Here is a 22,180-nt window from a genome sequence, read left to right as displayed (position 1 = left end):
GAGCAGGACTGGAGATGAATTCTATTCAGCATCATTACCAGGCAGAGCTGAAATATTAAGCCTTTGTTTCTAACTCCTGCTATCTGAGGAGCTCAAAGCACTTCACAATTATTTAGCTTAGACTTTGTGAAAGGCTTGTATGCTATTATCCCTAATTTTACCAGCTGGAAAATGGTGAGGGAGACTAAGACTGTCGTACCCAGGGATATGCAGCGAGCTGGCAGCATGATGCAGGATACGACCCAACGCCTGCAGCCCCTCACTGCTACACAGCATCACCAACCAGGTACTCCCAGCCCCCAGGCTGTGTCCATAGGGACTGCCAGAGGTAAATACATTTACCCCTCCTCATCCTTCCCCCATTAACAGACAAACACTCCCTTTCCATCCACAGCAGGAACAGAAAGAAAAAGCAGAGCAGCACAGGTTAAATTTTTTCTCAAGGCTACTACAAAGAGATTCAGGTATGTAAAGGAGGACAGTAAGAACAAAATACTCTGTGTCTAGCTGCAAAGGACCACCTAGGAGAAGATATTTGATTTTTTTTTTTTTTTTTTTTAATGTCAGCTAAAGGGGAATTTGAAAGTGAAGGACATTTTACTTCTCTGGGGAGCTAATTACTGCAACAAGCACGGCCCAAACAGGCAAAGACGAATGTAACTCACAAAGCAGGAATTTCATCAACACCAATCCTTACAACTCACTTTGGTTAACTGATGGTTTGGCCAAATAAAACATACACATGCTTCACGGAGGCAGCAAAGCTGCTAGGATGGCCTCAGAGAGATTAGGACATCTGAGCTTGGGATCTCCAAATTCTACCTTCATACACCAGAGCAGAGCAATAGAGACAAACTCCTGCAACATCTCTAAAGAAATACAAAATACAAAAAAATGCACCAGAAAAATAATTTGGGGATGTACAATGGGTCATTGCAGTTCTTACCTGGTTGAGATCTGCAGCTTATGCCATTATTTAGCACTGACATCACCACTACATACCATTTTACACCTTTCCTTAAACACCCTCCCCTCCACGCTGCTGCTGCCTAACAGTGGTTTCTACTGCACAGCAGCCAAATGGTTCATCACGGAATCATAGGACGATTCAGGGTGGAAGGGACCTCAGAGGGTCTGTAGTGCAACTGCAGGGTCACACAGGGTCAGCTCTAAGGTCAGATCAGGCTGCTCAGGGCTTGATCCTGTCGGGTCTTGAAACTCTCCAGAGACGGAGCCCGTGCAACCTCTCGGGGCAGTCTGAGCTGCTCTTGTTTCGATTTTTGCCTGTTCTTGCTCATCTGCAAAAAGCCTGGCCTCCCCAGGACACAAGCTGCTTGCTCATGTACAGTGACAAACAGTTTCCCCTGTCTCTCAGGAGAAGAAGAAGAAGACAGTATAGAAAGAAGAGCCCCCAAAGACTTTTATCAAAACCGCTAGATCCTTGTCTGCAAAGTCTGCCATCTCTTTCTTCGACACCTCCCTCAAGCAAAGCCACCTTCAGCCCTGTTGACAGCCAGAATACACTAGCAGCGACCGAGGCCCACGCGCCTCACGTGAGCAGGAATGACTGCTCTCACCCTGAGTACCCCCAGGCTCCCAGGAGCGCACAGTGCTCTTCCAAACGTGGGGAACCTGCGACATGACTTTCTCTCTCTGCTCTGAGTGCAGACAGATCACGTATGGCAGCACTTGACGAAGAAGAGGGGAAGCTGTTGGCAACAAGCAGCAGCAGCTGGTACAGACTAATAAAAGTCCTTTTTTTTCCTGCTATATGCCCTTTAGCTCTCCACAGAGAGATACTGTACATTTTTGGTCGCAAGTTCAACAAAAGAGACTTGCCTTCTTCTCTTGAACACTCATCTGAGACACATGTACCTCCTTCCCTTCCAGTGCTAATATCTGGCCTGCATAAATCTTTCTTCCATGTCTCACGTCACTAAAGCCTCTCAGATACACCCTACAGCTATCCTTCCCACCCCAGCCATGGGCTTGCAGCTGGCCTCACAGTTACATGCCACAGTTCATGAGCACAGAGGACCCCTACAAGACACACTCCCAAAGTACCTGTGGACCAAGTTCTGGTCTGCAAGTGACTCAGGCAGCTCAGCATTTGGAGACGAGACTCCACCAAGCACAGTCACAGCCAGCACTGACCTCAGGCAGAGAGGCAGCTGGCTCTTCATCCCACCAGTGCCCTTGCCCACCACCACTCCCAAGCCTGGCACGACGCTGAAACTTCACCACAATGGGGTTGCCAGCCAAAAAAAAAAACAAACCCACACCCAGCCCCAGGGAGCCATCACAGCCAGGCAGGACCCAGGAGAACAGGGCAGAGATCAAGGCACTGGCCTGGCTGGGCATGGTGAGACCAGTGAGAAATACCAAAGAGCAGAAGTGTGGCCAGGCTGAGAAGGTAGACAAGGGAGCCACTGAATAGCACCTCGCTAGCGCGAATCCTCTCTGCCCCCCTTTCACCTACACCTGAGAGGACGGAGACACCAGTACCACCCCTGCAGGCACTACCAGCTCCACAGCAGCTCCTGCCTGCCACCAAGACAGCCGTTTCTCAAGTCTACACTGAAATTGCTCCTTCCTCCTCTGCAGTACCATGGAGCTTGTGGTCTCTCCGCTCCGTCCAAACCCTTCTCATTTTTTTTGCTTTAACTTGTTTAGGATTGATGCTGTACAGGTGCTTCCCCCAAAATAAAGAGCACAAGAGCTGCCACCTCCTCAAGTGCTTTGAAACACTTTCTCCCGCTCTGTCACTACCTGTTCAAGAAAAATCTCAAAACTCGATTTCTTTCCTCAAATCATTTACTCTGAAAAAGACCTCAACGTTTTTGGAAGCACAGATTAAAAAAAAATACTGAGATAAAAGTCTGAAGCTTCTGAAGAGGTTAGGCCTGGGCCTCTTGGCTGTTATCTAAGCAAAGGTACAGGCACACAAACAACTCGTTGCAGAGATATAGCAGAGTACAAATTTGCAGTGACTCACACTCTCTGAAGTAGCTGCCATGTGCTCACTTCTACCCCACAGCAAAATACAAGTTTATTTACCCATCAACATAAGACGAGAAGCACAAACCAACAACTCAGATTGCACAGCACCCTTGCAGCTTCACCACCTCAATTACTGCACAGAAACCTCCTCTTCTGCCCATATTTCAAGAGTTAAGACAAGGGATAATTCCAATGACAATCTGGAAAATACTGCTGTCCTGCCAGCGATGACGCTATGTTACTGGGATGCTGCTTTCCTTCACCTGCTAATTCTTTGCTGTCCTTAACTTTTTCAAAAAGCGAAGGAGCAGGCCACATACTTCTCATAGCCAGCAACAAGCAGGCCAGGACTACAATACAATTGCCAATCAGGTGTGTGTGGTCCCCAGATCCTCCAGTTAATGGATCCAGTTTTCTAACTCCCCTCCTCAGTATAGCCCAAATGTCCTACCAATTGAACGACAAAGCCAAAATTTCCATCAGTTGCTTAGGAGCCTCCTGGGGCAAGTTTCCAAACGCAGTCTTCAGCCACTACTGGAAGAATTCATTTCCCTCAACACCAGCTGCCTAACCCAAGTGTAACATCTAGGCTCTCTCTTCAGTCAATTTAGAGAAGGATGCACTTAATTTAAACAAAGATTAGTTGCTCTCCAGATTTCTCCCTCTCAGTCCTCTGATTGCAGATATTGCCTCAAGATCCACCTTTGGCAATGTGCCTGGTGTTAAATGAGTGGGAGGCCACTGTTGCCATCTTCTAAAAATCTTTTCCCTGCACCCTGAGTAAAAGAGGATGAACGAGCTTCAGCAATTTTGTGTCGGCCTTGGGGAACTGAACTCTGGAGGCAAACAATGGAGTTGAAGACTTTGTATGTGGGCTAATCCTCTCTCATAAATCAATTGCAAGGCCACGGTTCCACAACATCCTGAAGAGCTGTTTTTGTGTCACCTCCCTCACCACCTGCAACTCATTCTGACATGTCCTAAATTCTTCCTCCAACACATCTTGCAGCCCAGGTATAACTCCTTCTTCCCAGTGATGCAGCTCAGGAGGAGAAGAGAGGCAGCAAGATACAAAGACTTATTTTTGAAGCAACTGAAGTAAACTGAAGATGGTGAAAAAGGCTAAGCCTTGATACACATTTCCCCATGGCAGAAGGCCCTTGAATCACATTATTGGCCTCATTCCTAGCTTCAGTGAGATTAGCACTCGCACTACACACCTAGATTCAGATAAGAGTCCCACAAAGTGCCTGGGGAGTATTTCTTATTCCAAGACATCAGAGACATCAGGTCCTCAGAGTGCAACTAGATCCTGGCCAAGATCTTGATGAAAGAAAAGGAACCTTGAGTGGAAACACCAAAAATGGGAGGGGGACAACCAACCATGCTCGTTGTTCACGAGATGGGTAGAAGTATACTTTCAACCCCAACTGGCACATCTTCGAAGTTGAAAAGACTAATTTTTTAGCAGCTGCAGAGCCCTGGATACATAGTCCTCAATGCTGCTCAGATAGCAGGAGCAAAGACACATCCCAGCTGCTCTTCAGCAAGCTGAGATGTCCCGGTGCAGATAGCAGTCCCATGTGTTGCTGCACCAGTGTCCCATCCAGCTCCCACAGAACTCCCAGCTCCCTCATCACAGGGTCAAAAGAGGAGAAACTCTTCCTTCAGCTTTTCTCTCAAACCACAGGACACAACAACTCAAAGCCCCCAGAGCAGTAAGCCTAAAACCAACACTGCTCCAAACCCATCCACTTCACACATAAATGGAGAGAATAGAGATGCTAACAAACATGTCTCCCTCCAGACTTTGCTACTGCCAAAAAAGAGCCACTGAGTCTAATGAGTCAATAAAAAATTCATAACCGAATGAAAGAAAAAAAAAAAGTTTGGTTCTGTTGTGAGAAAATGAGAACAATAACTCTCATTTAGGTCTCGTGTACCTCTTCTTGCATATTGTCTGCAGCAACAAAGCTGTCCTGAAGACCCACGACCTGTAGCTGACAGCTAAAATGACAGGAGAAAAAAAAAAAAAAAAGGGTGCATGCTCTGTGCAGCCCTGCAGAGAGCAGTCCATTTCCCCGGCACGACTTCTGGGTCCAATGGGGCTGAACAGGGTCCAAAGGGGCTGAAGTCAGCACTGGTTCATGTGAATGGGAGCCAGAGGGGAGGCCCTCCGTAAGAGCTGGTTGTCTACAGGTCATCACAGAAGGCACTCTGGAAAATTCAGTTTCTATCAGAGTTTGACTAAACCACAGAAAACACCTATGCAGATGCTCACATTCAAAATGCAAGTGACCCTAACCCACTTCTGAAGTGAATTTTCAGAAATGAATTAAGCTAAACCAAATGAAGGCCCCAAATTCTGAGCGCAAGCATCCATGAAGAGGCATAATGTGATTTAACCAATCCACTATAACTTATTTTAGATCAATTTTATTGAGCATCCCCAACACACGTAAGCCCCAAATCTTACACGCCTTGTACCTGTGGCAAGGGTAGGACAGAGCAAACATATATCAACCCAGCCCGCCCCAGGCTGGCCACCAAAGCAGCTGCTGAGCTACGGTTAAAACCAGGAGGGCGCTGGCTCCCCAGGCCCCAGGAGAGCAGTTGAGGAGGTCCCGCTGCCCAGCCATCAGACATGCTGGCTACGCTCGCCCACATCCCTGTCCCGTGCTGTGCCCTATGCCAGCGGCTAATGCAGGTACCCTCACTTGCTCTAATGGCTCTCCTGTAAGGACCCCAGCTCATAGGCTGGCTTCCACTGGGTGCAACTCCCTGGCAGACAAACCCAGCTGCAAAACTTCAATTGCCACAACCCCACCCTGTCCCAGGCACTTTTTTACACCGGGTGTTGGTTTTCAATGGGCTTCCCTCCCTGACGTGACTCTACAGCGGCAGTGCTGACTCAGACTTGTTCAGACTAAACGGGGAACCGCAAACCTGGACACCTGAAGAAAACCACGGAACCACAAAAAAAGTAGAAAAGAGTATTACAGTGTCTATGTCCCAACTGCGGACTCTGCTCATGGACATCAGATGGGAAAGGAGGCACCTAAATAAGCACCTGCACCCCGGCCGTGGGGTTCAAGGGAAAAGAGCCATAGTGCACAAGCGAGGTGGAGGCAGAGCACAGCCCAAAGGAGGGCTATTGTGATTTAAATTTGCACCTAGGCTGCTTTCACAACTGGTTTCCTGTGTCAACACGGCCTGTCAACCAGCAACACCCTGACCCACTAGCATGTGGATAACACCAAAGCAGTTTCCAAACCAGAGACCTGCAGGCTCATGAACGTCCCCTAAGGAAAGCAAGCCTGCTGTCTGTGGGCTTAAACTTTCTAGAGGGGTGTCTCTGCTGCCAAGGAGCTCTTTCAGGAGTCCTTCAGCCAAAGAGTTTGATGGGAGCTATTTGACCGCTGTTAGCCGAGTTAGAGACTTCAAATCCAATCCCATTTTGAGATACAGAAAGTAAGCTGAAGCTTGAAAAGGTCAAATCAGCTAGTCAGAGAGGTGCCATGGAAATACTCCAGATTTTAAAAAACCTGGCTTCTAACCAGGTCAAATCAGCTAGTCAGAGAGGTGCCATGGCAATACTCCAGATTTTAAAGAACCTGGTTTTTCTAACACAGACCAAAAAAAACCCCACCCAAACCAACTCCCCATATTCATCTACGGACAGCTCAATTTGATCGGTGTTCTGGTTTCAGCATGAGTTCAGCACTGCACTCTGCTAAGAGCCTGCCTCTCCCATTACCTTTACGTGCTGCTCATTATTGCTGCTCTCTTCCCCACTTTGCTATTTTGCCACCTTTGGCATGCAGCTCTCTCCTCTGCAGCTTGTGCCATCTGGAGCTGCCTCCCTACTCCTCTCTCCCTGCATAAATCAGTTCCACGTCCCTCCTGCTTTCAGCCACAGTTCCAAATGTTCCTCTGCCCGGCTATGCTGCCTGGTGTCTCTTCTTTATAAGGGCCTTATTACTAGAGAAAGCCTGTTACCTCCTACGTCTCTATACGGCGATTTCCTGCAATTCACACCACTGCGATCTGCTCTCTGCTCCTGTTCTCCCTCACTGCTGTTTTTTCCTGATAGCTTATGTGGACTACACTGCACATGAGGGATTCACAGGTTTGTGCTACACGCTGGCTGGGAGGTGCCCTGTTGCCCCAACTGCACCATTATCAGGACAGCTTACCCACGAGGTTCATCTTGGCGCTGTAACTCCCAAAGTACCTCTCGTCGGTGTTGGGCGTGTGGCACTCGTACTCCCCGGCATCCCGGTCCTGCAGCTCGGTGATGTGCAGCAGGACAGCGTCCCCCTGCACCCGCTCCACGTAGATCCCCCGGCTGCGCACGCGCTGGGTGTAGATGGCGTAGGGGAAGGAGGGGTCGACGGTGCTGACGATCTGCACCTCCCGCTCGGGTGCCGAGGGCAGGTAGATGGACCACTGGAAGTTCTGCTCCGCCGGGCCCTGGTAGCCGCTCACCTTGCACCACAGCGTGATGTGAGACCCCTCCGTGCGGTAGAGGGGCCCTTCCTGCACTGCTACTTGCCGCTGGGCCAAGGCCATGCCTGCGGGAGGAGAGGAGCCCAGCATTACTTCTTGGCAGGCAGCCTGCATGCCTCCTCCCAGGGGTACCCATCCTACCCCTTCCACAGCCGTGCTTGGCAACGCAAGCCCTCACACCCCATTTTAAAACTGGCACAGCACCCCCCTCCGCTGTGCTGCAGCTTTCTTGCTGACTCAAGGGAAGTGTTTTTTTTAAATGCCCTGTGGAAAAAAGTAGCATTGAGATAACATAAAACCTTTCTTTGGTAGCGATAAGAATCCCGGCACGAAAAGGTACTGCACCTCACGGCAACAAACCAGAAACCGAAGCTGACCGGGCTCTGTTTTCAGTACCGCTCTCATTTCCCAACTCCATCTCCCTGTGATCCCAGGGGTAGGCTGCTGCCTGAGGGCACTAGGGGGTGGCATACAGTCACTCTGCAGCATCCCAGTGCCACTGCTGGGGCTCCCAGCAGTGACTCCCTCTTCTCCTGGCACAGCCCAACAGAGACTGTCTCCCAGCAGAAAAGAAGCCCATGTGCAAGCCAGGAGGTTACACTCCTCCTTCTTGGGTTTCCAGGCCAGGAAACCCAACAGCTATGGCACAAGCACTTGTCCTCCATCAGCAAACCCACCGGAGGCTTCAGCTGGTACAAAATCCCATTCTTCTTCCTCACAAACCCAGCATGCCTTCTCCAGTCTCTCTCCTACACTTGTAAAGGCATACGGGGAAATACCGCGTTTCCGGCACTGCCTTCCCAAGTCTATTTGAAAAGAGTATATTTAGTACCTAACAAAAACAATTAAAGTTAATGGAGGGAGGGGGCATATTACACTAAGACTCACCGCCCCTGGCTGCTGGAAATCAAGACCCAGTACCGTGCGTTGCATGCACGCAAACACGTGTGGCACGGAACAAAGACAATCCCGCAGCACAGCGACCGCGATCTGCTATATTTTTTACACAGATTACGGATGGTTGGCCCTTGGGCTCATGGCACATTACCAGCACAGCCCTCCAGGGGCCAGATAAATTACAGCAATCTATCTTGTTTGTTGCTACATCAAAGGCTGGAGGTCCGGAGACCACGGTGGGTGTTCATCGGTTATTGAGTTACCAGCAGCATGCGCGCATGGTGAGGCCAATCACCCTGCCTTCTGTGACTGCTTGCTTGCCATCATAAAACAGCAATAAGCCGATTTAAAGCAGGTCCTGCATAATCACGTTTGCAAATTTCATCCTCTGCATGTGCGTGCCCACTGGGGCTTTCACCCCCCTCCTCTAATTTTGGACAACAACGTTCAAGTCCAGAGAAGAATTTAACCTTTCAAAAACTATCAACTTGCAGGTGGAAGAGGTAGTCTGGCAAGCGGGGATTATGGACTCAACCCTGCCCTCTGGACACGGGTGTCCAGATAGGAAGTCTTTCTCCACAGCCAGCCTGGACCACAGCCAGGAGAGATGGTCCTTATGAGCTTAAAACAAATTGTGAAAAATGGGTTCAGCACATCCATCAGGCCATGCAGCTGAACAGATGGAGCGCAATTCAAACTATTAACTTGGGCTCAGCTCGCTGCTGCTCCAAATTATGTTTCTTTTTACTCTTTATGAAATAATGTGATTTAAGGGGAGGACGGGGAAGGCTAGCACGTTCGAAAGGTACAGGGAGAGGAACAAGGGAGGCAAACATTCCCCCGCTGTTTGCTGCACCAATCTCTTCATCCCAGGGAAAGATACCGCTAGAGACAACTAACATCTAAGGTGCAGACAGCCTCCTCTCTCACCCCATAAGGCTAAAGGACAAAGCAAATACTGCAGCCTTTGAAGTGAAGAACTGTTTTTAAAGCAGCAGGAAGGACGAGATCTTTATTGCACACCTCAAGACAGCCCATAATACAGTTTTTGTATGCACATGTAGCCTTGCTACAGCACGCAGATACCCTGCATGCAACGCCACAACTAAAATTGCGCCGTAAGGCAAACATGCAGCAGTAGGAATTAAAAGTTGCACACACAAAACTCATTCAGGTGTTTCTCAGCTGAGCGCATAACCTTGTTTTGCAGGCTTTTACTGTAGCACTGTTGTTTTTACGTAGGAATGCTTTGAGGAGTTTTCCTAACTATCCAGTTGAAAAACACCATTTTATCAGCGATACCTATTGGCCCTTCCAAAGTTCGCTGGCAAGATCATGTCCTCGGGGACCCACAGTGCAGATCTCTGCACCCTGATGCACACAGGCTTTTGGTAGATGCCAAATCCCACCACGCTCATGGCCGGCACTAACATGTGCTGGCTTCCTTTCCTCCTTGCCAGTCGTTTCTGGGACCTTGCCAGTCCTGCTCCAGGCTTGGAAGAGACTCGCTTTCTACATACCTCCTCTCCTATTCCCTCTTGCACTGGATTGCGGCACCTTCCTGATCCAGCCAAAAGCGAGAGCGGTAAAGGGTCAAAGAGCTCCCAGCATCCTATTCTGGTTCCACGAGCCCAAGCAGCTGAGGGACAGAAGAAGCCGGTGCAGAAAAAGCCCTGCCCAGCTCCAGTGCAGAAGGAAGACAAAACAGTCTGGGTTTTGCCACAACTTGCAGCAGGTTGCTGTTCAGCCTCCTGAGAGGTGAGACAGAAAGGCTCAGCAGCCAGCTGAATGGGATGGGTCTCCAGAGGGACAGGGAGCGGCACATCCACAGCGCTCTTCCTCCTGCCTGGTCGCAAACTCCTGCTCCAACACAAACGGGCACAAATGCTTGTCAATACTTAAAAAAATCCCTCACAGCAGAAGCACAGATACTTCTCCAATAAATGACTTTAACTGAGAAAGGGAAGGAGAAAAAACAATCAGCCTGAGACAGACATCCACCGCTACAAGCTGTCTCCTCAAACGGTTAACTTTTTGCACAGTGAAGGGTGTTTGGCAGTTTTCAGGCTCTGGGAATTGCTGTATCCATGAACAGGCAGTATCAAGAAAAGAACTGCGCTTCTTAGCGAGCAAGCATTCTGATTAACAAAAATAATGCGCCTGAGATCCCATTTTAAACTCTTATCTCTTCCTCTTGAAGCGAGAGAAGAGCTCGCTGGAGGAGGAGCCGTGTGCTCCACACCTCCCCTAGGACGCCCAGGAGACAGCTCTGGTGGCATTTGGCTGGTACTTCACTGGCACAGCTGGCTTTTAATTGCAAATCCAATATAATTTACTGACAATGCAAGGGCTGATACAGAGGAGGTAGTGAGCCAAGAGCTACTTTAAAATTAGTAAGAAACAAGAGGTTTGTGCATCTGTTTAGGTTTTTTTTTTTTTTTTTTTTCCAAAAGGCAGCAAATCCCGTGTGATAAGGAGGAAACGTTCACTGATCCTTATCCCCTCCAGATGAAGGCCATTGTTGCCAGTCTTTTGGAGCTAAGAGCAAGCCAAACAACAGCCAGGCAGCTCTCAACGCTTCCTGCTGGCTTAGGCATCTCCCAGGCCCCTTTTGGGAGACAGGAGGTGCGCAGGGGAAAGAGGAGAAGGCAGCAGAAAGAGGGGATGGTGCCGCTGGGTGACAGACTCAAGGTCATGCAGCAAGGGGACCATGCAGGACCCAGGCACCAGAAGACGCCCAGTCCCTGCCCCCTCTCAGAAACGTCGGCTGACTACGGCAAGATCAGAGTTTTCCATGGGGAGATGTGCAGAACTCAGGTTTTCCAAACACGACCGGTCATTTCAGGTGCCCGATTTGAAATACTGTGAAGATGCCCCACTTCAGAAAGTGCCAAACACTTACTCTTTGGGAAGGAGGTGGACCTTCAGGTCCCTTTCAGAAGAATAGGTGTGCAAAACTGTATCTGAGAACATCGATTCAAGGCTTACTGAGGGATAGGTGAGTGCAATGAAAGCAAGGATGGCTGTGCACACAGGAGCTCTGCCACAGCATTGACACACCAAAAGAATAAATAAAAATTAGGGACAGAATGATGAGGAACCTTTTGCGCAAACACTCCTTATTTTTTGAGAGCGTGAGTTCTGCCTGCACCACACCCAAAGGCACCAGAGCAAGTTGCATTAAGGTATCTCAGATATCAATAATCACTGCCAGTAGATCTTTAATCTAAAAGAGAAACTTGAGCTCTTAGAAGTATTCTCCTAGGTCTCTAATCATTAGAGAGCAATTTAAAAAAAAAAAAATCTTTATATTTTTCCGTATCTTCCAGAAGCACAGCTGGCAGTGCTGAACACTGAATGGGTTATGTAGCTTAAGGGGATACCTCTACCCCTGCAGCTTTACAGCCGTTTTGCTTCACTTAGAAGCTCTGAAGCAGTACTTATCAATAACTGATAATACTAGTCCTAAATTTCCTTTAAAAATTACTTTGCGCCTTTGACTACAGTTACTAGACAGAAAACATTTCCAAAGAGATCCCTTTCCCTCCTCTCCCTGTCCCTTGAGCAAATACACAGTGCACATTTAAGGGGTTTTTGTTGTCACTATTGCTTGTTCAATTTATAGGTGCTCCTGAGAAAGTGCTAGAGAAGAGCAACAACGATGACAAACACTAGTGAATGGCTTCTACATAAGAAATAATGGAGCAGGTGAGGACTTTGGCCTGGAAAAAAAAGATGACTTTAAGAGAATCTGGTAAAGGTGTATAAAAACATGCATGCCGTAGACAGGATGGCCAAAACCTGACCATTTACCATCCGTTCTAGTTTAAAAACCAAGGGCCGACAACTCAAACTGGTCAGATCCAGTGTTAGAACAAGCGAGGCAATTCTTGCAGCTGCACACAGCAGACCTTGGGACGTTCTTGCCCAGGGATGCTGTGGATATGGAAAGTTTACATGGGTTGAAATGTGGGTGGGACAAGCACCTGAAAGGGGACTACTGAATAGGTGCATCACATCAGGTTTGGGAGGCTCTCAAACCAAGATACAGTCGCAGAGCTGTCTGCCTCCAGCTTTTTGAGCCGTGTTACTGAGCTAGGTGGAGGACCCTTAGTCTGAACTAGTACAGCTGTCTTCAAGCTCCTTCAAAACATGTATCATTGCCAGGCTATACTCTTCAGCCATATGGGTCACATCTCATCTGCAGACTATGAATTGGCTATACTACAACAGAAGCTAAAAAAGGCACCATTTCAGTTTTTTCTCTACAAGTGTGGCTACCTCTGCTCTGAACACTGCCAGCTGAACTGGTTCTCTCAAAACATCCTCAGAACTGAAGCGGGAGCCTGTGCCCGTGTGCAGGGAAGGGAAGGGGAGCGTGCATAAATCCTATTTGGCTATGACAAATTAGCATCTGCAGCAGACCACAGGACCTGGCAGAAAGTCCCCAGTAATGAAGACACTTCAGACACAAACGCTAAAGAGCAGTTATGCTGAAGTGTCCACTTCCTAGCTTGAGAGATGCTCTGGGCATGCACAACCCAAGAGCAGGTGCAAGCGCCAAGTGCATCACGGGCAGCGGCAACTGCTGCCCTCCCGCAGGTCCGGGGCTCGCTCAGGCGAGAGCGGCGCAGGAGTCCAGGCTCGCCACCCAGCTGGCCCTTGCTCTGCAACACACGGCATGGCTTGGTTTGAGACGAGGCACGTGCCAGCAGACTCTTCCTCCGGCTGCATTCAGCACCTTTGGCCTGGCCTGATGCCACAGGAGGCAGCAGGCATACCTGCAGCCTGCTCCGACCATAGGGGCGAGGAAAGGATGCCGTGCCCCTAACAAGGAAACAGCGTTTCCATCCACTCCAAGGGGTGCTGTTGCTTTACCACCCAGTGTTGTTAATTTGTTGCTTGCCCCCTGCCTCCCACATACTGGCAGCCCACCACAAACAAGGACAGCAGTGCTGCGGGGCGATGCCACAGCCTGCAGCTCACAGGCAACGGGCCATGGGGAACAGCAGGGCAGGCGGCGGCAGCCTTTGAGCTGCAGCAATCCCTGCGTTGGCTGCTTTCACAAAGTAACGGGGTGCACAGGATTAATTGTAGCCCAGCAAGCACGGCTTCCCTCCAACTTGCTCCTCCTCAGCGTTTCCATTCCCCTACCCCAAAACAGAAGCATCGTGCCCCGCACAGGCATTTGCTGCCAGCGAGTTAGAATCACTGAAAGGTTCGGGTTGGAAGGGACCTTTAAAGGTCATCTAGGCCAACGCCCCTGCCAGGAGCAGGGACATCTCCAACCAGATCAGGTTGCTCAGAGTCCCCTCCAACCTGGCCAGGGACTGGGCATCTACCACCTCTCTGGGCAACCTGTTCCAGTGTTCCACCACCCTCATTGTAAAAATTTTTTTACTTATGTCCTGTCTGAATCTACTTCCTTCTATTTTAAAACCATTACCCTTTGTCCTATCACAACAAGCCCTGCTAAGATGTTTCTCCTCATTGTTCCTATAAGCCCTCTTTAGGTACTGGAAGGCCACTATAAGGTCTCCCCAGAGCCTTCTCCAGGCTGAACAGCCCCAACTCTCTCAGCCTGTCCTCATAAAAGAGGTGCTCCAGCCCTCTGATCATCTTCGTGGCCCTCCTCTGGACCCTCTCCAACAGGTCCATGTCCTTCCTATGTTGGGGGCTCCAGAACTGGACACGGTACTCCAAGCGAGGTCTCTCCAGAGTTGCTCAGGACAGTTAACATCCTCTAAGCTCATGCTCCTTACTTAGCCTTGCTGTAGAGTCTGAGAAAAAGCAGGGACTGATATCCACAAAAACATGTTTTGTTTCAAGAAGGCTCTTCCAAACCATTGTCCAGCCACTGAGAACACTTCCCCAAGCAGCCGTCTTATTTTTCCTTGGCTGAAGACTAACGCAATCTCTCTGGGAGACTGTCCCAACAGGTAATACTAAACCAGAGATAATCTTCTAGCAACACGCACCTGCTATTCTGTGAAGTCTCCTGTTAACGCACACAAATAAAAATCAGGCTCAAGCTTAATTTTTTGCATAAAGGAGTCACAGCAGGGACAATCTCAGTATACTGCAACTTGCTGCCAGATGGAAAAAAACCAATCCTATCAGAAGAAAACATGTGGTAACCCTCCCCTTATTACTGTAAAGCCTCATTCTGGGAAAATACAGTATTTTGTTCAATGTATTTTTTGTCATGCCAAGAGAGTTCACTGTACTGAAAGGCTGGCTGGAGCCACCTGCAGAACAACACTGTCCCTATCCTCCACCCCTTTGCTTTGATGTTTAAATTGTGCTACCAAGGGTGCCTGATCCCCTATCCTCCTCCTCCTCTCCTGCCACCATCCATCCCACCGCTCCCAGCACATGGGCCATCCTTTCTGAACCGACTCAAAAAGCTATTCCATACCTCATTCAAATTCCTCCCACTGCTAAGCCAACTAAGGACGGCTAAGTAGAGAGGTCAGCCAGGAACAATTTATACAATAATTGGTATGGAAATATCACAATCAGTGGGGAAATATCAAAGCATGGGCAAACGAGACAGGAGCCGCCAATGAAGCTCTTTGTTCTTCCAACACAACTGCTTTCACTCATCTCTGCTAGCTGCTCCGTCTCACAGCCGCTGACTTCCACAGCAGATGTTTACCGTCTTTTAAGAAAAATGTTTTCAATAAATATGAAGAGGTGACATTTCTTTTAATCACCATAGATTGTTCTGGCCTGTGACTAGCTTCCCAAGTTCTGACTGCAAAAGGGGTCTTGTACCTCTGTTATAATTATGCATCCAGTCAGACATCCAACCCCCTCACCAAGATCAGAGGCATTTTTCATCCTTTGGTTCTTCTCAGATCTGGTCCTTATATTGACAGACGACTTCCTTACTTCCCCCAGTACAGCATTGGTATTCTACAGCGGCACAGTGTTAAATGTGATCTGCTCTTCCGATTTTTCCTTTTTTTTTTTTTTTTTTTAAGCAAACCTCATACTATATGGATGTGACATTCCTCTAACTGCTCCTTCTCTGTATCTACAGTTAGGTATGTTAAAATATGATATAGTTTTAACACCACCTTAGAATGGCATATTCTTGAGTCACAGATCATCTCTGTTACTAAAACCTTTAAACTTCTAAAAATGCTGGAAGGAGGAAGGAATAATTTATGTTGGACACTGAGAAGACAAGAAACAATAAGCTTGGACTTGAACAGCAGAGATTCAGGTGGGACATGGGGGCTAGATATATTTTTAACTTCCCAGTAGCAAGGAAAGTGAGGCAGCAGAGCGACCGCTTTGTGAGACTGAAGGTGCTCACACTACAGCTCCCTCTGACAGACATTCACCTTCTTCAGGAATACCACAGCTGGAGATGAACCTGCCCTGGGGGATGCTCTTCAGGAGATCTCCCCGCTCTTACAGTTCTATCATTCTCAATCATCCCATCAGAACGTAGATTTAAAGTTACTTGTCTGCACTAAGTTCTGAAACTACACTTTAACCTAGCATAGTTTTACTTTGAAAAGTCACGGGGTCAAACATACAGAAGCCAGCCAGCCACGCTTGTGGTCAGAGAAAAGAGCAGTACCCCATATTAACAAAAGGAAGAAGGACAGCAAGGCAGCTGTTCTGCACTCAGGTCCCTGAGCTCGGCAGCTCAAGGTGCTCAGCTCCCTTACTTCACACGGGCTTTCAAGAAACTGGTGGAAAAGGTGAATAATAATACGTGCTGATGTACGGGGGGGGGGGGGAAATCAAGCTGACTGTCCTGGTGGTTCAGATTCATAATGGTAAATGACTGCTGGGGGCTCAAATACCTTCGAGCAACACACCTGCTGCTTTTTTATAGTTCAACTATTTTCCTGCAAAGATACTAAGAAAAAAAAAAAAAAAGTCCCTTATAATCTGCAATCCTTGTATTCCAGATACAGTTTTGACTCCAGTAGCATTATAGGCTCTTTTCTGTACTCAAGGTAGAGCCTGTTCCATGAATCTATTTAATCAACTATTTCTCTTCCTCCAAGGTCAGAACAGAGCCTTCCCAGATGTTTTCCAGTTCTCAGATTAGCATGCTCTTCATATACCAAACCATCGTTACCCTTATCATTATGGGAAAAATATGCAAGCAGAAGCTCCCTGGCAGATTATACTTTTATTTGGAATACGCGGGCAGGAAATGTGGTTTGCCCACACACTACTTCTAACTCACATTGTTCTTTGTGTCTTGTCCTTCGGAGTTTCTTCTTTCCTACAGCCTACAGAATACACGCCCTAGTGACTTCTATCACTACGGCTGGTTCCGGGTCTGGTTAAGCACTGCGATATGCAGCAGCATTTACAGTGGCCTGCTGCAATGCCCAAGGCAATGCCTCCTTTTATATTTTCCAATGAAAAGCAGTGATGGCTTCATTACTGCCTTCCCAGCCTGAGCTTTGAAGCTGTAACCACAGGTACTCCACTGCAAGATTTAGTGTAGACCTGCACAAAAGTGAAGTCTCCCAAGACTCCTATGTGTATTTTCTATTCTGTTCTTGCAGCTCTTAAAATGCAAGTAAGGACAGACCATTTACACTGGCGTCTCTAGTACTGCTCCCAGACCTCTAAAAGATTCAGCACTGCCGTGCTAGCACCAAAGCTATGAAGCGTCAACACACATTTCAGATGGCTGAACTCTTAGTTAGTATGTGTTCCCAACCTATCAAGAGGAGGGGGGCGAAATGAAATTGTTCGAGCGACAGAGCTAGGCAGGAAATTTCTGACATAGTTCATTATGCCCTGCAGCCTCTCTATTTCTTTTTGTTATCGTTCTTTAGTCTTCAGGTCCTACATGTTCAACAGCCAGGGTCACTCTTCGAATTGTCAAATGTTATTCCCTGTGTGATCACTCACTCTCAAACAATAAGAAACTTCATTTTGTTTCACAGTCAATAATGTTTTAATGTCACTTCTTTTTTCATTTTCCTGCATGCTCTGCAATCTCTCCCATTATTAAACAACTGAATGCCCCTATTATTGCTGTAATTCACCTCATAATATCCCAGATGCTTAAAATACTCTCCTAGGAGAGAAGAGTGTGGAGTCCCAAATCTCACCTTCACATTTTCCTTGCCAAAAGGAAATAGCATTTACTATCCAGTCTTTCATTAAAGGAATTCCCTCCTTTTCATGAAGAGGTCTCTCAAAATACTCCTTATTCACAGAGTGCTTTGTCCTTACCTTTGCTCAAATCTACTTTTCCTGAGGAAAAGTAAAACTTCTCGCTCTCTTCATTTGAGACAAATGGGGAGTGAGTACACACAAGTGCCGCCCTTTACCTTCAAAGAGAAACTCCAGTGTTTTGGCCCAGCTTCCCATACCCCTAGAAGCTTTTATTTGGCTTCCTTCCCCTCCCCTTACCCTGTGTGGTTCGAGGTCTTCCCTTACCCTGGTAAGGATAACATTCAGGAGTTTGGCACCCTGACTTTCTCTAGGACCTCTACTTGCACGCTTGTTCCTCTGGGCTAGGGCCAGAGCATCTGCTTTCCAAACTCCAAATCAACTCCCTCAATTAGCCATTTAGGAATTGCTCAACCCCAAATCTTCTGCTTTCTGAGAAGAGAGACTTGACAATAATCTGTTAGATATGGACAAGTTTGAAGAGCTGATGACAAACTGCCCTGCTGCACATCCCTCCTTCCCTCCCAAAGCATGCTGTTCCTCCAGCACTCCAGCTGTATCCTTAGGCATGGGCTCTGCACCTGCTCCCCACCTCCTTTCGAGCACACAGCTCCCTAGCAGTGCCACTACAAAAAGTTATGAAGTGTAATATCTAAAAATGAATGAAGCCATGAGCAACCTCTCCCGCTTCCTTCCAGCATGCTAAAGAAACATTCGTGCCCCTCAGCCATGGCCATTAGCATGTGAGAATATCCCATTTGCAAGGTAAAGCTGCCATCTTGTACCTCTTCTTCACCCGAAAGAACTTTTGGGTAAACAGCAAATTAAGTTATCCTCAAAGTCAAATGTATTGGCCAAAAGCACGCATTTCTCCAAAGCAATTTTTCCACCCCACCATAAAAGTGCACAAGAATACAAAGCATGGCCACACAACACAGACAGTTTCCATTTCCCCCCCTCCAATTTCTTCTGGTTTCTTCTCTGTTTACTAAGTACCAGCAAGATGCTGCCTCTCAAAATCTGTGATTCAGTTAGACGCTATGCCTGAAAAAGAAACACAGATCTGGGGAGATTCTTCAGCTACCTGCTGCCTCTTGTTGCTAATTAAGATGTCAGAACTCTTCATCTCCTTACACTGTAATTTATTAGTTTGACATGCTACAGAGACTATCAGAGTTGTCACCAAATTACCAAGGCTCCCATTTCAAATGGGAGGACAGGTGCTTTCTGGTATTTGGAAAGGAAAACAAAAAAAAAAAAAACAAAGAGAGGTGTTGAAGCATTTACATTACTATTGCTTCCAGTCTGGGAAGGAGCAAGGTACAATTATTCCCTCTACACACATTCATAACGCAATACTATTACCAACGACTAAGAAGGAGAATCAGATGCGATTTTCCTCCCTGGGGAGGAAACCATGGAGGACTGACCAGTTGGAAAGTGCAAGAAAACGTTTTTTGTTTTTTTTTTTTAAATAAACTGTGAGGAGTGACTGCGCATGGGCACAGGTTGCCCAAAAAGGTTGTAAAGTCTCCATCCCTGGAGAGCCTCAAAAGCCATCTGGACATGATCCTGAGCAGCTTGCTGTAGGTGACCCTGCTTGAGCAGAGAGCTTGCACCAGATAATCTCCAGAGGTCCCTTCCAACCTCAACCATCCTATGAAGGATGCTCCAACAGAATTGCATTCACCACTGCCACAGGCTCTTATTTACCTTAGCTCAGCACCAAGCACCTACTCAGAGCAGCCTCACTGTGCCAGCTCCCCTACAGAAAAAACAGCAGCAGAAACACCCTCATCCCAGGAAATTCAGTTTAGAAATGTGGTTTCACGATGCAGTTTAAGCTGATCTAGGGACTAGCTACCATGGGGAAAAAAGCAGTCTTGCTTTCTCACTCGCTTTATTCCCAGCAACATACACAGCCCTCTCCCCATTCTCGATCCCCACAGAGAGCTGAAAGAAGAACGACCCAAGGAAAGAATTGTTTGTTTCCACTGAGACAGCAGGAGCACTTTTTTTCTTTGGTGTCTGGGGATGGAGGCAAACAATGCTTTTCATTAGAAGCTGGGATTTTGCACCAGCTCAGCCGTACTGCGAAACAGCACCTTCAGACAGGCAGCAGATGGGTCAAGAGAGGCTAGAGAGTGGGAAAGAGCAAGGCAGCGTGTGAGGAAGTGCCGTGGTCTCTCTCTCTACTGGGAGACCCTGATGGCAGGTCTCTAACAGGCCCTGTGGCAAGGCATCAGGTGAAGCAGTGCTGCAGGTGCCTGCTGCAGGCTACTCCCAAGCACGCTGAACAAAATGAAAGAGCTCCAAGCCACCATTTTCAGCAAGCAACCCTAAGAGCAGGAGACTTAATGAAGCCTAGCTTCCTATGCCTTCAGGAGGGAAGCTGTCTCTGAGACTAATGATCTGTCTGCAAGCTTCAGCGGGAGCTTCTCCTGCAGCTGGCAGTCATTTGGAGGCACTGCTAGAGCCCTTGAAGAAAACTGTCTCCTTCGGTCCCCTGCCACCCGCCCCAACTCAGCTACCTACTCTTCACAAGACTTGCAGGAACTCGTTTGTCTCCAAGCTCTCTACTCCCGTCAAATTTGCGTGGAATTGGCCAAAGGGCTGCCAGGTTATCCAGGAAGGGGCGGCAGGTGAGGCAGCACAATCAGATAAGCCATCTTTCTCCGAAAACCCAGCCTGAGGAAACCCAACGAGAGGCAGAGGCTGGGAATGGAAAACCACACAGAAGGAAAGAAGCGCTAGAAAAGACAAGGTAAAACAAGGCTGAGAAGGGCTTTTAAAGGGAAGACAAGCATCTTGCATTTGGCAGGGCAGAGAAGGAGGAACTAATTCGAAGTTCAGGGGAATGAGCAGGCAACAAAAAACCTGAACAAATTTCAGCGGCAGAGATCGATGGGAAGTACTGCACCTTACACTTCCTAAGCAGAAAGATTCAGGTGCATGCACATGCATATAAGTAAGCACCAGAGAAAGAGGTCAAGATTTTAATTTGAACAGAAATATGAACTTGTAACATCAGCACAGAGAGGCCAGTCCAATTTTTATTACTGGATAAAATTATCAAGAAGCAGGGACTGTAGGAAGAGGTGGACAGTGTCACAGAATAGGCCCCCGATAGCCACCAAAAAACCAAACCCTGAAGCTGGGTAGGGTATACTCACGAGGATGTAAGAAAAGCCCTGTCAGAGAGACAGGAGAAGGCAAAGACAACGAGACTCAAAGGAAACTGTTCCAGAAACAGACCAAAACTGGTTATCACAAGGGCAATTGCTAAGTCAAGGAAGGTAACGCTGGATCACGACTGAGATGTAGAGCAGTGGGGGTTATTAAGAAGACCCTTGCAACGTAAATCACAGAGACAGACTAAACTGGCAGAGAGCTGGAAGGCAAGAGCTCCAGACAGAGCATCCCACAGGAATTGCGGAGGACAGAGCAGCTGCTGAAGGAGGAGGGGATAAAGCAGCTTTGTATTGAGGGAGAGAGGCTACGAGCAGCAAAGCAAATGACAGATACAAGGGAAAACGAGCTGGGACCCTCAAGGCAAGCAAAAGGGTTAGAAAAATCTACCTTTGTGAAGAACATGGAGAAGGAGAGGAGCACAGGGCAAACCCCCAGGTAAAGGCAGGCCCTTACTCCTGTGCCAGTCCTCTTTGTATGAGGAGCAAATCTGAAGGTGGAGAAGGGGAGGGAAGTATCATTAGAAGCATTCAGTAAAGCAGGAGAAGTTAAAGCGTTTCTGAGGAACAAGGCAGAGGGAAGGAGCTGAGCACTCTGAGACAGGGAGGTCAGCACGGTCAGAGGACTCATGCCGGCTTCACACCACTGCATGACAGCAGGAGCAGAGGCAGCAGATGGTGGGGCCAGGAGACACGGCAGAAAAAGCGTCCTGGGGAGCAGGGGCAGATGCCACTGCGTCAGTGGTGTAAACAGCTATGGGATACAAATACTGAGAAAAAGAAGAGAGGTGGGGGGAAATCCAAGTCCAAGGTGCAAGTAGAAAGGTGGCACCAGTGGTGGCAGGGGATAGGAAACGTGGAAAGACCCTGAAGGGGGAGAGTGGTGCTGGCTGAAAACCAAGACAAGCAAAAGCCTGGCTGGCAAGCCAGGTAACTTGTTACAGCAAGAATGATCTAGGCACAGGGAGGAAAGACCCTGGACTAACCAACAGCACTTGCTGAACGAGAGGAGCCCCATCCTCCAGCACCACAAGAGATGCAACAGAGAAAGGGATGTGCCCTTAATGACCGCAAGTCTCACTTGATATATGAAGCTAGAAAAAGCTGCAAGTTGGATTTTTTCAGGATTACAGCATCAGCTCAGCAACACCACACCTCAGGCACAAGTCCAAATGCCCTCCTGCCTCCCAAAGCAATGTGTCTCAGCAACCTATGCGACGAAACAGGGTAGTGTGGCTCAAGAGATCCTCCAAAGGCAATACACCCCGAATTCAGCAAGAGCAGACCTGCCCCTTCGTAGGGCTGCAGGTTATCTAAAGGTCTAGAAGAAAGCACAGTCCCAGTTTCTAGACACAGAATGCGTATCTGAGGGTGACTAAACAGCATTTGTCACTAAACAAGAAGTATTTCTCCATCAACTGAGA

The 22,180-nt window shown here is 48.0% G+C and overlaps 1 protein-coding gene across 4 annotated transcripts in view; it reads right to left on the bottom strand.

Annotated features, from left to right (window-relative positions):
* IGSF3 (immunoglobulin superfamily member 3) overlaps positions 1–22,180 on the bottom strand; it is a 102,347-nt gene that overhangs the window by 66,142 nt on the left and 14,025 nt on the right. For 3 of the 4 annotated variants that reach the window (XM_086763457.1, XM_086763485.1, XM_086763476.1), the window contains exon 2: positions 7,197–7,574. In XM_086763457.1, the coding sequence (XP_086619583.1) occupies positions 7,197–7,574 (378 nt within the window). The remainder of the gene's footprint in view (positions 1–7,196; positions 7,575–22,180) is intronic. The other variant, XM_086763468.1, reaches the window with a different exon arrangement.

This window comes from Chlamydotis macqueenii, chromosome 1 (genome assembly GCF_036417535.1).
Source record: "Chlamydotis macqueenii isolate bChlMac1 chromosome 1, bChlMac1.mat, whole genome shotgun sequence".
In the NCBI taxonomy this organism is placed as follows: domain Eukaryota; kingdom Metazoa; phylum Chordata; class Aves; order Otidiformes; family Otididae; genus Chlamydotis; species Chlamydotis macqueenii.
The sequence above is the reverse complement of the archived record's forward strand: the minus strand, read 5'-3'. Positions and strand labels throughout refer to the sequence as shown.